The 15,622-nt window shown below is 36.9% G+C and overlaps 1 protein-coding gene across 1 annotated transcript; it reads left to right on the top strand.

Moving 5' to 3' along the window:
* The first annotated feature begins 6,542 nt into the window (after positions 1 to 6,542).
* Positions 6,543 to 7,934, top strand: LOC108479068 (adenylate kinase 4-like). The gene is made up of 3 exons (XM_017781492.1): positions 6,543 to 6,654; positions 7,556 to 7,701; positions 7,797 to 7,934. Exons 1-3 carry the CDS (start codon positions 6,543 to 6,545, stop codon positions 7,932 to 7,934), a joined length of 396 nt encoding a protein of 131 aa, XP_017636981.1.
* Positions 7,935 to 15,622: the final 7,688 nt, after the last annotated feature.

Raw genomic sequence — 15,622 nt, 5'->3', positions numbered from 1 at the left:
ACTTTAGTTTACCAAATTACCAAAGTACCCCTGATTTACAGAATTACCATTTTACCCTCGATTAGCAAAATTACCAAAATACCCTGGTTTGTGAAATTACCAAAATACCCCTGATTTGTGAAATTATTGAAATACCCTCGACTTGTAAAATTACCAAAATACCCTTGGTTTACAAAATTACCAAAATACCCCTAATTTGTGAAATTACTAAAATACCCTTAACTTGTAAAATTACCAAAATACCCCTAGTTTACAAAATTACCAAAATACCCCTGGTTTGTAAAATTACCAAAATACCCTTATAGGGTAGAATTACTGAAATACCCCTATAGGGTAGAATTACCGAAATACCCTTGTAGGGAAGAAATCCAAAATACCCCTGTAGGGTAGAATTATCGAGATACCCTTGTAGGGTAAAATTACAATTTTGCCCCTAGGGTGTTAAATGACTGCTTGCCCTTGTGGGCAAGTGGTGACTTAATTTGTGTGGTTGTGAGTTCTGAATATATGTTGGTGATATGAATGACTTGACTGTGTTTGTTTGATTCAAATATGGGCATGACATTCTGTATACATGACATGTTGCATGGGTGGGGTTTTATATAAATGGAGGAAGTGCGAAAAGGGCTTTGCCCCAGTTATTAAAAGAGGCTAGGCCTCCAGTTATATGATAAAGCAGCTATGCTACCAATGGAGAGTTTGGTTGGGTGGGTTGAGTTATTCCCCACATAGAGAGCTTGGTTGGTACGGGTGGAGAGTAGCGGATGGTGGGTTGAGTAGTCTCCCCAAATGGGCTTGCATACATCCATTGGTATTACATGTGATATTGAAATGGGCCTATGGGCCTTACTGTTTCTGATAAAGGCTTGCCCGGTGATATGATTTATGAAAAGGCTTGACCCGATGAATCGTTAAACGAAAGGCTTCGGCCCGGTATATGTCGAGACTGAATAGGGCTTTGGCCCAGATTGTACTCATACCGTGTTATTCACTGTTTGTTTGTTATTGGGATTACACACTGAGTTTCCGTAAACTCACCCCGTTTATTAACCTTTCAGGTAATTTCCAGCCTTAGACGGATCGGAGCTGCGAGGGGCTCGGAGATTGCCACACTACTGTTTCTGTTTCTTTTAATTGCAATTACATTTCGTTTTGGGTTTTTTTATGTAATAAGGCCGTTGGTGGGTTTTAAATTTTAACTTGGATTGTGATTTCTTATACTAAACTGCTAGTCTAGGGAAACTCGAATTTCAAAATGGCAAGATTTTTTCTAAAGAATACGAGCTTCCAACAACAAAGTTTTCAAAATGCTTCCGTGATTTTAAATGAGGTAATATACCAAAGGAAAAAAAATTGGTAACCGTTTTGATAGGAACTATGGTTTAATAATAAATTTAGATTCAGTAATGGATTTCCACCGGAAAGATCAAACTTGAAAAATGGTTTGATGTGACACACCAGATTCGGTCATAACGTCTAGGCCGGGTTTGGGGTCTTACAGCGGCACTATAAGAAAATGGAAAAGGGAGGGAATAAGCGTAAGCTTAGTAAGTTGCATGCAAATAAATATAACAACAACTTTACCATTCATCATCATTCTCATAATACAAGAGTAGACATAAGCACAAGTTACTTATCACTATCCAAGACAATTCACATAGCATATATTGAACTCACATCTCATACATTTCAAATAGGTGCCTATACCACTCACAATATGGTTATACTTTTCTTATTTCACTTAAACTGTAATTCTCATCGTTGAACCATTTGGAATGCTATCAGATATTCACTAAGCCTCAAACATAGGGTATAATGCCAATGCTATGTCCCAGACATGGTATTACACTAGCTCTCGCATATTCGTGTTGATGCCATGTCCCAGACATGATCTTACACTGACACCCCTATATGTGTCGATGCCATGTCCCAAACATGGTCTTATACTGACACATCTCATAGCCGATGCATGTCCCAGACATGTCTTACACTAGCTCTCGTCACAATGCCGATGCCATGTCCCAAACATGGTCTTACACTGACACATCTCATAGTCGATGCATGTCCCAGACATGTCTTACACTAGCTCTCGTCTCAATACCGATGCCATGTCCCAGACATGGTTTTACACTAGCTCTCATAATCTGGCTGATGCATGTCCTAGACATGTCTTACACTAGCATACAAATAACCGGAATGTCATGGCATGAATATCCGATTTATTTCCTGAGGTTCAAATGGAGTTCTACTATCTCAATTATCATCATACATCATCATTTCCACAATCAAGAAACTAATGCTATGTCAATTCAAACACATATAATACAATGTAGTTTCATTATTTACATACAACTTACCTCTGTATACAAAATGTAGGCGACTAGTTTGGCTTAGTCCACTAGCTTTGCTTTTCCCCAGTTTAGGCCCAGATTTTGTAATTCTTGATCTAACATGATAGAAATTCATTCATTTCATTAGCATATTAATCTAGACACTCGAAATTCATAATTGGGCAAAATGACCATTTTGCCTCTAGACTTTCACAAAATGACCATTTCACCCTTAGGTCCAAAAATTGATTTTTATCACATTTTCTCACTAACCAAGCCGAGCCGAATACTTTTTATACTAGAAACATCCCATAATTCTCATTATTACACACATGTAACATCTATTTCACAACTTATGTAAAATGGTCCCTAGTTAGGGTTTCCATGAAAGCTATTTCACAAAAGTTATTTATTTCACAACCATAACTCATATTCTTCCATAAAATTTTAGAAATCAACATGTCTACTATCATGGAAAAACCCTAGACTATTAACCATTTTCCAAAATAGTCCCCTAGTTAGAAAGCTCATGCTACAAGGATCTCAAACGTACCAAAATATTCAAGAAAAGCCATTAAAATTACTTACTTGCAAAGGCTTAAAGTTGCTGAAAATTTCAAGCTTCTAGGGCCCTTTTCTTATAGGAAGATAGGTGGAGAAGAAGGAGCAAAAAAAAAAAAACAAACAAACAAGATGATAGCCTTTTTCTTATGTTATTTTATTCAATTTAGGCTACCTAACTTTGACTTTCTCATCCCTTTTGTCCCTATGGTTGGTCACCTCTATTTTAAGGGTTTACTTGCCCTTTAAAGACCCCTAATTTTGGTTCTCTAGCTAATTAACACCCTTAGCTATGAAAAAAGGACTTTTGCGCTTTATGCGATTTAGTCCTTTTTCACAATTAAGCATGCAATCGCTAAAATTAATCCACCAAAAATTTCATGCACTCGTATAATCATGCCACAACACATAAAATAATTTTAAAATAATTTTTTCGACTTCGAATTTGTGGTCTCAAAACCACTATTCTGACTAGGCCTAAAATTGGGCTGTTACAATTCTCCCTCTTAGGGATTTTCGTCCTCAAAAATCTTACCGGTGAATAGGTTCGGTTATTGGTCTCTCATGGTCTCCTCTGGTTCCCATGTGACTTCTTCGACCCCATGTCTATGCCGTAGTACTTTAATAAGTGATATGCTCTAATTCCTCATTTGCTTAGCCTCCCGAGCCAAAATCTTAATCGGCTCTTCGCCATAAGTTATATCCAGTTGAATCTCAACCTCTGTCGGTGCAATCACATGCGAAGGATCCAATCTAAATCGACGTAACATGGACACATGAAATACGTTGTGAATCTTTTCTAACTCTAAGGGCAAAGCTATTCGATAGGCAACGGGCCCTATTCTCCCAATAATCTCATAGGGTCCTATGAAACGAGGACTCAGCTTTCCTTTTTTACCAAATTTGAGGACTTTCCTCCGTGGGGATACTTTCAAAAACACCCTATCACCGACTTGAAACTCAATTTCCTTTTGTTTCAAATCTGCGTAGGATTTTTATCTATCCGAAGCGGCCTTCAAATAGTAGCGAATCGCTTTCACTTTATCTTCAGGCACTCTGATTAAATCGACCCCGTGAATCTGATTCTCTCTCAGCTCGGTCCAATATAAAGGCATTCGGCACTTATGCCCATACAAAGCCTCATAAGGTGCCATTTTCAGACTTGATTAATAACTGTTGTTATAGGTGAATTTGACAAGTGATAAATACCTTTTCCAACTGCCTTGAAACTTGAGAACACAACACTGTAACATGTCTTCCAATATCTAAATTACTCTTTCCGACTGACCGTCGGTTTGCGGGTGGAAAGCTATGCTAAAATTCAACTTTGTCCTCAAAGCTTCTTGCAGCTTCTTCCAAAACCTCGAGGTAAACCTTGGGTCCCTATCCGAAATAATTGACAAGGTTACTCCATAAAGTCTCACGATCTTAGAAACATATAAATCGAATACTTTCTCAAGGGAATAGTCAGTATGCACTGGTATAAAATGCGCCAACTTTGTAAGCCTATCGACAACAACCCAAACGACATCTTTTTCTTTGGAGTTAAAGGTAACCCCGATACGAAATCCATGGTGACCCAGTCCAATTTCCACTCAGGAATCATTACGGGTTGAAGCAAACCTGAAGGTACCTAGTGTTCGGCCTTCACTTATTGGCAAACTAGACACTCAGAAACAAACTCAAAAATGTCTCTTTTCATCCCCGACCACTAGTACATTTTCTTCAAGTCGTTATACATTTTTACACTTCCCGGATGGATAGACAAGCAACCACTATGTGCCTCTCATAAAATCCTCTGAATAAGCTCATTATCCTTGGGTACACAAAATCTATTTGAGTACATCATACAACCATTGGTGCCAATACGAAATTCTAATTCATTTCCCATCTCACACTGAGCCATCTTAGCTTGCAAGTCCTTATTATCTTTCTGAGCTTCACAAATCTCTTGAATGAGCATCGGTCTAGCTCTTATCTCAGCCAAAATCGAACCATCATCAATCACGGACAACTGAGCATTCATAGCCCTTAAGGCAAATAATTACTTTCTACTCAGAGCATCGGCGACTACATTCGCCTTTCCCGGGTGGTACTCTATTATTAACTCGTAATATTTTATCAGCTCTAAACATCGCCGTTGTCGTAAGTTCAACTCTTTTTGAGTCATCAAATACCTTAAGCTTTTATGGTCGATGAACACCCGGCATTTCTCACCATATAAATGGTGTTTCCAAATCTTTAATGCAAACACTATAGCTGCTAGCTCTAAATTGTTGGTCGGGTAATTTTTCTCGTACGGCTTTAGTTGTCTCGAGGCATATGCTATCACTTTGTCTTCTTGCATGAGCACACACCCCAATCCATTCAAGGAAGCGTCGCTATACACCATGAATTCTTTGCCTGATTTTGGTTGCACTAAAACTGGAGCTTCGGTCAACAAGGCCTTTAATTTCTCAAAACTCTGTTGGCACTTCTCGTCCATTCAAACTTGACATCCTTTTGTAACAACCTTGTCATCGGAGTGGCTATGATAGAGAATCCATTCATAAATCTTCTATAGTATCTAGCCAAACCCAAAAAGCTTCGAACCTTTGTCACATTCCTTGGTGGTTTCCACTCAACGATAGCTGAGATCTTACTCGGGTCAACTCTGATCCCGTCACCCAACACAATGTGCCCCAAGAATCCGACCTCTCGTAGGCAAAATTTTGTCTTACTGAACTTGGAGTATAACTGCTTATCTCTCAAAGTTTGTAGAACCATTCTCAAATGCTCCGTATGCTCACTCTCATAAAGTGAATAAATCAATATGTCATCGATAAAAATGATGATGAACATATCCAAATATGGTCGAAAAATGCGGTTCATTAAATCCATAAATATCGTAGGGGTATTTGTTAAACCAAAGGGCTTGACAAGGAACTCATAATGGTCATACCTCATCTGAAAAGTAGTTTTCGATACGTCTTGTTTCTTAACCCTTAACTAGTAGTAGCTTGACCTTAAATCTATCTTAGAAAACATGGTGGCTCCCTTCAACTGATCGAATAGATCATCGATTCTTGGCAAGGGATATTTTTTCTTCACGGTCACCTTGTTGAGTTGTCTATAGTCTATGCACAATCTCATCGACCTATCTTTCTTTTTCACAAAAAGTATCGGAGCACCCCACGGTGAATAGCTCGGTCTTGCAAAGCCTTTATCCATTAACTCTTGTAATTGAGTCTTCATCTCCTTTAACTCCGTTGGAGCCATTCTATACGGAGCAATCGAGATAGGTGCCGTACTAAGGACTAACTCGATACCAAAGTCAACTTCTCTGGTTGGAGGCAACCGGGGCAACTCTTCTGGAAATACATCCGGGTACTCGTATACCACAGGAACTGTCTTAGGGTACATTTTTTTGGGGGTAAAACATTTTCTGGAACATATTTTCAGCCTTTTCCAGTGTTTGTTTGACTGAAAATATTTTCCTAAAGTAAAACCAATTATAAATCACGGGAAAAGAAGCTCTTAATTTTGGAAATTGTCTTACCATTTCTAATTCAGTAAGACATTTTCAGGAAAATTAGAAGCCGATCTTCCCTTTCCCTTTAACTTGAAAGACTGTTTAAAACTTAGAACCAAAAACCCTTAGAAAGAAAAGAAATGGCGTGTAGTTCGGTGAACTTGGAAGAAATACCCTCCGAATCTCTAATGAATGAGCTTCTCCACCGTATGAAGTGCGCCCCCAAACCCGATAAGTGCCTCATCCTCATTGGTTCTCTTTTTTTCCCTTTATTTTTTTTGACTCTCGCTTTATTTTTATTTTTGCAACTTGGATTCGATTCTTTTTATTTTTTCAATTCTTTCTTTGAATTTTTTTTCTAGTAATAACATGGAAAATGAAATTTTCAGATCCTAGAGTTTGTTGAAGTTTGTTCATGTCAAATTTTTTGTTCGTTTAAATAGAATTGCAAAAGAATGTACTCGAATTTTCAATGCTCCAAATTTAGATTAAATTTTTTAACTCTATTTTATTAAACTTTTCATACAATTTAAATGAACAACTATGTCTCTAAAGGCAGAGTCAAAGTGGAGGCACTGGATGAATTTCTAATGATTAATTTTTGAAAAAGTATGAGTGCTGGGAAATTTTGATTTTATAATATGTAATAAATACTCATTGTTTATGTTTATATTTATATAAAAAAAAGTCAAAAAAATGATGCGATTCTAATGCCAACATTGAACTTGTATATTCCTTATGCATCACCTTTTGCCATGCAAAAATGGTACTAGATTCTGCAAGACTAAAGATGAGTGCCCCTTGTCAGGGTACGTAGTCCATTGTTGATGACCTACTAAGATATTGGTCTTTCTATAGTTGTAAAGTTCCATGCAGCTATGTTCAGACAATCGCTTGATCCGAAGTACAAATCTTGCTTGCATAACGTGGAATTTAGGTTGCTTGAATGTGACTAGAAAGACACTAAAGTTTGGCTTTTACATTTATTTTTCTCAAAAGTCTCAAATTGTTAATAGCCCGTATTGTGTCATAGCAGCATCACAGAAGCATGCTGCATTCAAATAGCATTCTTTACATATCTATCAATTTACTATCTGAAATTTGGTAGAAGAATGGCATGTTTCTAATTACAGGGAAATCTTATGATTGATAGGTCCACCTGGATTTGGAAAAGGCACTCAATCACCAATAATTAAAGATGAGCACTGCTTGTGTCCCTTGGCCACTGGTGATATGCTTAGAGCTGCTGTTTTTGCTAAAACCCCACTTGGTATCAAGGCCAAGAAAGCTATGGATAAGGTCAAATTAGTTCCCCTGCCTGTTTGGATTTTTTAAAATACTTCTTACTACTAGTTTGGTAATGACTAATGAGGTGCTTAGCTATTGTTTCTCAGGGAGAACTTATTTCTGATGACCTGGTTGTTGGCATTATCGATGAAGCAATGAAGAAACCTTCATGTAAAAAAGGTTTCATTCTTGATGGGTTTCCCAGGACTGTAGCACAAGCACAAAAGGTGATACTTTGTATATAATCTTTACACTTGCACCCGCCTTTCCTAACCAGAGAACCTTGAATTTTCATAATATAGACCACGCTTCTAATATAGACCATATCGTTGAGCTTAAACACAGATGTAGAAACTTGAAGGTTATGAATTTGTAGAACATATAGGGTTTAGTAACAAATAGTAAACTAGACCAATTATTGAGACTAATAAGGTCTAAAAATAGGCCTTGCAATTTGGCAGTTACATTGCAGTTGCTTTATAGATAGCTACTCTATTTTGATAATAGGGGGTTAGTTTTGTTGCCTATCTTCTAGGTTTCCATTACATAATTGTTAAAGTGAAGTTTCATTTCCCCTAAATATTTTTCAATGGATGTTGATAAGCCGGTACGTTGCTTCTCTCATGCTCGTGGTCCTTTTGGTATTAATTTTTTTAACTTTTGAATATATGTTTGTTTTCAACTGAGCAGGTTTGTCTTTATATTTCAATGCACCTATTTTATTTTTAGAATACTAGAGTGCTGCTGCTTTCTTATTTTTATTTCCTATTTCCTTTGACAAGACCATTTACATCACAAAATTGCTCAGTGTTACATATCCATGGGAGAAAAAGTGCTAGCAATTCAGTTCATTCGAAAAAGTGTTAGCTAAATTGTTGACCTCATTAAGCTCATTAGCTAGGTATGTAGGACCTATGCCTAACATTTACCATCTCGTTTGGATGTAAACCCAAGTATTGACTAAAATGTACGACCTGTGGAGATTCGAAACATGCTGTGGCTATTGAGATAGTTCTCAAGCTATTGATATTTCACTTTAACTAGTCTCAAGTGTATCCTCATTAATGATATTGCAGGTTATTAAGGATTTTTTAAGTGGTGAGTTTGTTTGACTGTGATGTCAAAATTGAAGACTATTTGCTAAAGAGTTATTACAAAATAGCTTCATTGATTGCAGCTAGTACCAAGGGAGCCGCCAATTTCAATGGAGCTGATCGTAGTGTAACAGAGCAAATGTATTAATATGGAAAGAATCTTGGCCTATCATTCCAAGTTGTCCATGACATATTGGTTTTTACACAATCACCGAGAGCAATTTGGGAAACCAAATGGTAGTGATCTAGCAAAAGGCAACCTCACAAAGCACAAGTTATAAACATGGCATGAAGTTGAAACTTGTACTAATATAAAACAACTTTCTTAGGATATTAATTGGTTCCTTGCCACTGGTTGTATGTTCATACAAGGCTTTGAGCTTTGACTTGAGCTCCTAGTTTCAATGTCTTCTGTCTGAGAAAAAATAATTTCTCTGTTAAATTAAGTTGATGAACAATAAAGTTTTTGTGGTCATCAATATTAAGCTAATAAAGTTCCATTATATATACAAGGAAAACCTATGTTATAGGGGTTTCTCTTTTTCTTCTTAAAGTATTTGTGTTTGAAGTTTATCTGAAAAAGTGTGAATATAATTTGGTTGTTTTCAATTGATGACGGTTAATATTCTAGCTTAATAATTAAGTATTATTATATATTTAATTTGATTTATTTATTGCAATATATGTAAAAATAATTTTAAATATAAATTTATTAATATATGTAAAAACAAATTTTTTGAAAAATATTTTCAGGGAATTTGCCAAACAACAGAAAATATTTTACACAGATTCATCCAAAAACCAGAAAAGTAAATCATTTTCCAGAAATCATTTTCTGAAAAACATTTTACTGGCAAACAAACGGAGCCTTAATTTTCACTTCAGACTCTTTGGTGTTCAACACAAATGCTAGGTAGGACCCATACCCTTTTCTCAAATCTTTCTCGGCAATCAAAGACGAGATCAGTACTGGTGAGTTATCCAGTTCACCTGATTTAACCCGAACAATATCCCCATTCTCACATTTCATTTCAATGAACTTGTTACCACAATTCACCATCACATCATGAGCAGTCAACCAATCCCTGCCTATCAAATTCATCAAATGGTAGTAGCATGAGGTTAGCCGGAAACAATGACCTCTAAGCATCAAAGGACAATCTCTACACACTTTATCAACTATCACATGCCTGCCTGACAGGTTTGACACTTTTATCACAAATTCGGTAGACTCAACAGACATATTCATACTAGGTACTAATTTCATGCATACATAGAAATAAGTAGACCTCGGATAAATCAAAGCATAACAGGAATATCATGAAGAGAAAAAGTACCCATAATCACATCTGGTGAAGATGCCTCTTCGCGAGCGTGAATGGCATAAGTCCTTGCAGGCGCACGACCCTCGGACCTCACAGTTGAATCTCTAGGAGCACCTCTACTGCTAACCCTACTGCCTGGATTCTTTTGTTGTCTACCCCTCGAAGGAGGACTAGTTGCCCTTACCTCTTACTTTTTCTCTTTCTCATCTAATTCAGGGCAGTCTTGGATGAAGTGGTCTAATGACTGACATTTGAAACAACCTCTTTCATTCTCTGGGCACTCATCGAAATGATGCCTACCACACTGTGAACACTCCAACTTATTTGTCCGAGCACTACCAACACTTACGATGGAAGTGGTTTGGGCTTTAGATGCCATGTACTGTTTGTTCTTGTTTTTACTCGAGAACCCCCTGAAGCATTCGATTGGGTAGTGAATTCCCTCGATCTCTTAGATGAGGACTGATGTGACTTCCCAATCTATCCCTTCCTTGAATCATGCGACTTAATAGCTACCTTTCTTTTCTCTTTAACAAACTCTTCTGCTCTGCAAACTCTCTTAACCAGTACTACAAATTCCATTAACACTAGGATGTCAAAAAATACTCGAATATCTTCATTCAGGCCATCCTTAAATCTCTTACACATTATGGCCTCGGTAGATATCTTGCCGAGCCTTAGAAACTCACGTTCATATTCCATCACTGTCATACGACCTTACTTCAGCTATAAAAATTCCTTCCTCTTCTGGTCTATAAATCTCTGGCTAATGTACTTCTTCCAGAAATCTTCCTGGAAGAATTCCCAAGTTATCATCTCTCTCAGTACAACGAACATGAGTGTATTCCACCATTGGTAGACCGAGTCTCGTAGGAGTGATACTGCACACTTCACGCACTCCTTAGGTGTACACGGTAGCTCATCAAATACCCTAATGGTATTTTCAAAACCAGAACTCTGCTCTCTCTGGGTCGTCATCAATATTAGCTCAGAATTCCTCGGCCTCTTGCTTTCAAATCTTGTCTACCGGAGGTTTCTCTCTCCTAACCATATCTACTCCTTGAGGAGCTATAGGGGCATGCTGAGGAATCAGAGGAGGTAGGGGAGGTGGAGTGTTTGGATTTGCACGAACAAACTCCGTATACCAAGCATCCATCATACAGAGGTAGGCTTCTCTCCATGGCCCATTGTCACGGGCTCGCTTTCGACAGACGCGGTCCCTTCAGTGGGAGTCGGCACATTACTCTCCACATCATCCGCGTTAGCTCTATCGGGATCCATTTATTATATGAAAACATAATTTATAATCGTCAGGGCTCGTCACACTATCGATATACAACTATGGCATGTATTGTAACACCCCTTACCCGTGTTCTAAGCCGGAACAGGGTACGAGACATTACTGGAACATAATACATGCAAACGTACGAAATCATGACATAGTATGTTTTTTTAAAAAAAGCATACATTTTCATGTCCTATATCCTAAACAATATTAGTTAACATCAACGGGCATGTACAAAATGAACTATTAAATTTTGAAGACCAACATTTTAGGCCAATTTAATTATGATATATAACAAAAATAACCAAGTCATCTATACATGCCATAACCCCAAAATAATGTTTACAAAATACCAAAAAGTATTGATAGTGCGGATGGATCTTCGACGATCTCCGAATCCCGAGCTGGCCTAGTGACACTATAAGACAAGAGAAAGAAAAGAGAGTAAGCGTAAAGCTTAGTAAGTAAGTACGTAAGTGATATACAATTTATCAACATATTTCTCAAAATAAAACAATCATAACAGTACATAATCTCATGTTCAGGTCAAGCTATTTTCTTGAGTCACTGTCACTAAATCATTTATATCTGGAGTTACGGAACTCAAAATTTTAATCCGTTAATTTTCCAAAAAGCTAGACTCATATAATTTCTTACCATAAAAATTTCAGAATTATTGGTTTAGCCAATTAGTGCAATTTATTCATTAAAGTTTCTCCTACTTCACTGTCCAATAGTTCTGACCTCTTCTTACTAAAAATTAAATATCTCATAGTAAAAAACTTGGATAATGTTCATGTTTATTTCTAGGCATATAAATTATAACCCATAATTATTTTTCTACAATTTTTAACAATTTTTCCAAGTAAGAACAGGGGATCTCGAATTCATTCTGACACTATCTCACAAAAATTATAATATCACATAACATAGAACTCTTTTGCTCCCCTTGTTTCTTTTGTATAAAAATAGGCTCATTAAGCTTTAATTACATAATTTATTTGAAATTTAATTCAACTTACACAATTTTTGGTGAATCTTCAAAGTCACACAACTGCTGTTGTGCAACACTGTTTTACTACTAAAATTCACTCTTACATAATTTCACTTTATCCATTTTGTCTTATCGAAGTTTACTTAAATATCAAGCATATTGCTCAAAATTTTCTTAAACATATACATGCACTTATTCATCATATAATCATATTCACATGTATTGTTACTTAATTAATCTTCCCGTTGAACTCTTCGGAATAATAATTGATACTCAGTTGTTTGCACATATTTTCACACTTGTAACCAAAGCTATCTGGTACACATATTAGCCTGCACTTAGTACTACACATGCGACCAATTATCCGGTACACGTAGTAGCCTGCACTTAGTACTACACACGTGATCGAAGTTATCGGGTACTGTCTAGGTGGATTTTTCCTTAGGTATTGTCTTCATTCAATCGAATTTTTTTCCAAAAGCAATTCCCCAATTCCATTCTCTGTGCATTCTTAGTTTAGATAATTAGTTAGTTAAAACAAAAACCTCTTTATTCTTAGGCTAGATAATAAAAAGATAGTCATTACTAGTACTTTTAGTTCCTTTGGGTTTGACAATCTAGTCTTGCTAAAACTATACAACTATTCGATAGGTAAACTTGCCTACATCACAATAATAGTTAGTTCAAGAACGAGTAATTATAAATATTTAAAACCTATCATGAAATCACGAGATCAAGTTTTTGGCCCCCCTGCCGAGGAACTGAAATATTAGGAACACTCAATTTTTGTTACTTTAGCCATTTATTTTTGGTGCACTTTAATTTATTATTATTATTTATTAATTTACTTTTTCCTTCTCTTGGCAGGTTTTTATAGTTTATGACTAGAAGAAATCTGTCAGTACAATTACTTTTTGACGAAGAAATTGATCGTACAGTTAGCAGAAATCAAAGAGAAATAAGGCGAAGCTTAAAATACATAGAGAACGAGTAAGAAGACGATACTCAACCCCCTAACCAAAGAGATGGCTAAAAACCAAGGCAATTAGCTACCTCCTGCAATTGCGGTTAATCAAAATCCTGCTCCACGCACTATGTATGATTATGCTAAACCTTCTTTATCAGGAACTGAATCGAGCATAGTTAGACCTGTTGTAGCTACAAATACTTTTGAATTAAAACCTAACACTATTCAAATGATACAGCAATTTGTTCAGTTTGATAGTTTTCAGGATGAAGATCCCAACGCTCACTTAGCCAACTTCTTAGAACTATGCGATACATTTAAAATTAATGGTGTCTCTGATGATGCCATTCATCTTCGATTATTCCCTTTTTCATTGAGGAACAAAGCTAAATAGTGGTTGAACTCGTTACCACGAGGGTCAATTACTACTTAGGAACAAATGACTGAAAAATTTTTACCAAAATATTTTTTGCCGGCTAAATGGCTAAATTATGTAATGATATCACTTCTTTTGTGCAGATGGATTTAGAAACACTCTACAATGCATGGGAGAGATACAAGGACCTTCTGAGAAGGGGCCCTCACCATGGGTTACTGCTTTGGCTGCAGGATCAAATGTTCCATAATGTCCTGAATCCTTCGACTCGACAAATGGTTGACGCAGCTGCTGGCGGAACCATCAATAATAAAACACCTGAAAATGCCTATGAGTTTATAGAGGAGATGTCACTGAATAACTATCAGTGGAAAGTCATGAGTACAAAGCCAACGAGAACAGCCGGCATTTATAACGTCAATTAGGTCACCATGCTCTCTAATCAGGTAGAACTCTTAAATAAAAAGATTGATGGTTTTCTTAATTCTTCACAGGTTAACCCTGTAATGTATTGCGAAGCAAGTGGAGGTGGAACAAGCCATTTGGAATACCAACCTTATAGCCACAACATGGATAACGAGCAATTAAACTACATGGGTAATAATCCTCAATCTCAAAACAATCCATATAGTAACACTTACAATGCAGGTTGGAGGAACCACCCCAATTTCTCGTGGAGCGGTCAAGGAAATCAAAGACCACAACCACCTCCAGGCTACCAACAACCACCCTACCAACAGGAAAAGAAGCCGAACCTTGAAGAGATGCTCTCAAAGTTTATTTCAGTGTCAGAAACTCATTTCCAGAACACCAAGAAAACATTTAAAAATCAACAAGCGTCGATCCAAGGGCTCGAAACTCAGATAGGCCAGTTTTCCAAACTAATTGTCGAACGACCACAAGGTAGCTTGCCAAGTAATATCGAACCCAACCCAAGGGAATAGCTCAACGTAATTAATATTCAGGATGAAGAAGGAGTTTTTGAGCCTGAACCAGAACCGAGGCAAGAAACTGTGGTAAGCAAAGGTCAAGGTAAGGTAGATAACAATAAGAACAAAATCGTGAATGTCGAATATAAAGCTCGTGTGTCATACCCCAACGCGACAAGGAAAGACCGCTCAGATGAATAATTTGGTAAATTCCTTAAACTCTTAAAAAAATTACATATTAACTTACCGTTTATTGCAGCCCTATCGCAAATGCCAAATGAAATGAAATTTTTAAAGGAACTTTTAGCAAATAAGCGAAAGTTGGACGAGGCGTCGCACGTGGAGCTAAACGCAGTTTGCTCAGCTATTCTCCAAAATAGACTATTGAACAAACTAAAAGATCCAGGGAGTTTTACAATTCCTTGCTTAATTGGTAGTTTAGATGTTAATAATGCTTTAGTTGATTTAGGGGCTAGTATTAACGTCATACCCTACAAAATGTTTAAGCAATTAGGTCTTGGGAAACCCAAACAAACTAGGATGAGCATTCAATTAGCAGATAAAACTATAAGGTTCCCTAGGGGTATTATTGAAGATGTACTAGTTAAAATCGATAAATTTATATTTCCTATTGACTTTATTGTTCTAGATATAGAGTAGGATAGCAACACTCTTCTTATTCTGGGAAGGCCCTTTTTAGCAAATTCTAAAACAATTATTCATGTTGGCACAGGTGAACTCACACTCCGTGTGGGAGACGAAACAATCACCCTTCAAGCTCTCAATTCTAGCAACACATCGGGAATTGAAGGTGATCGTTTAACCCATTCTCCTAGAACTGATAATATGGTACAACCTATTTTATAGGAAATGAGTTTGAAGGAAGCACACGAGTCATTCTCAAGCAATAGTAGAGGACCTGTTCATGAAGATCAAAGATTATAAATCGAGGAACTCGATGAA

Source organism: Gossypium arboreum, chromosome 12 (assembly GCF_025698485.1).
Source record: "Gossypium arboreum isolate Shixiya-1 chromosome 12, ASM2569848v2, whole genome shotgun sequence".
Lineage (NCBI taxonomy): Eukaryota > Viridiplantae > Streptophyta > Magnoliopsida > Malvales > Malvaceae > Gossypium > Gossypium arboreum.
The sequence above is the reverse complement of the archived record's forward strand: the minus strand, read 5'-3'. Positions and strand labels throughout refer to the sequence as shown.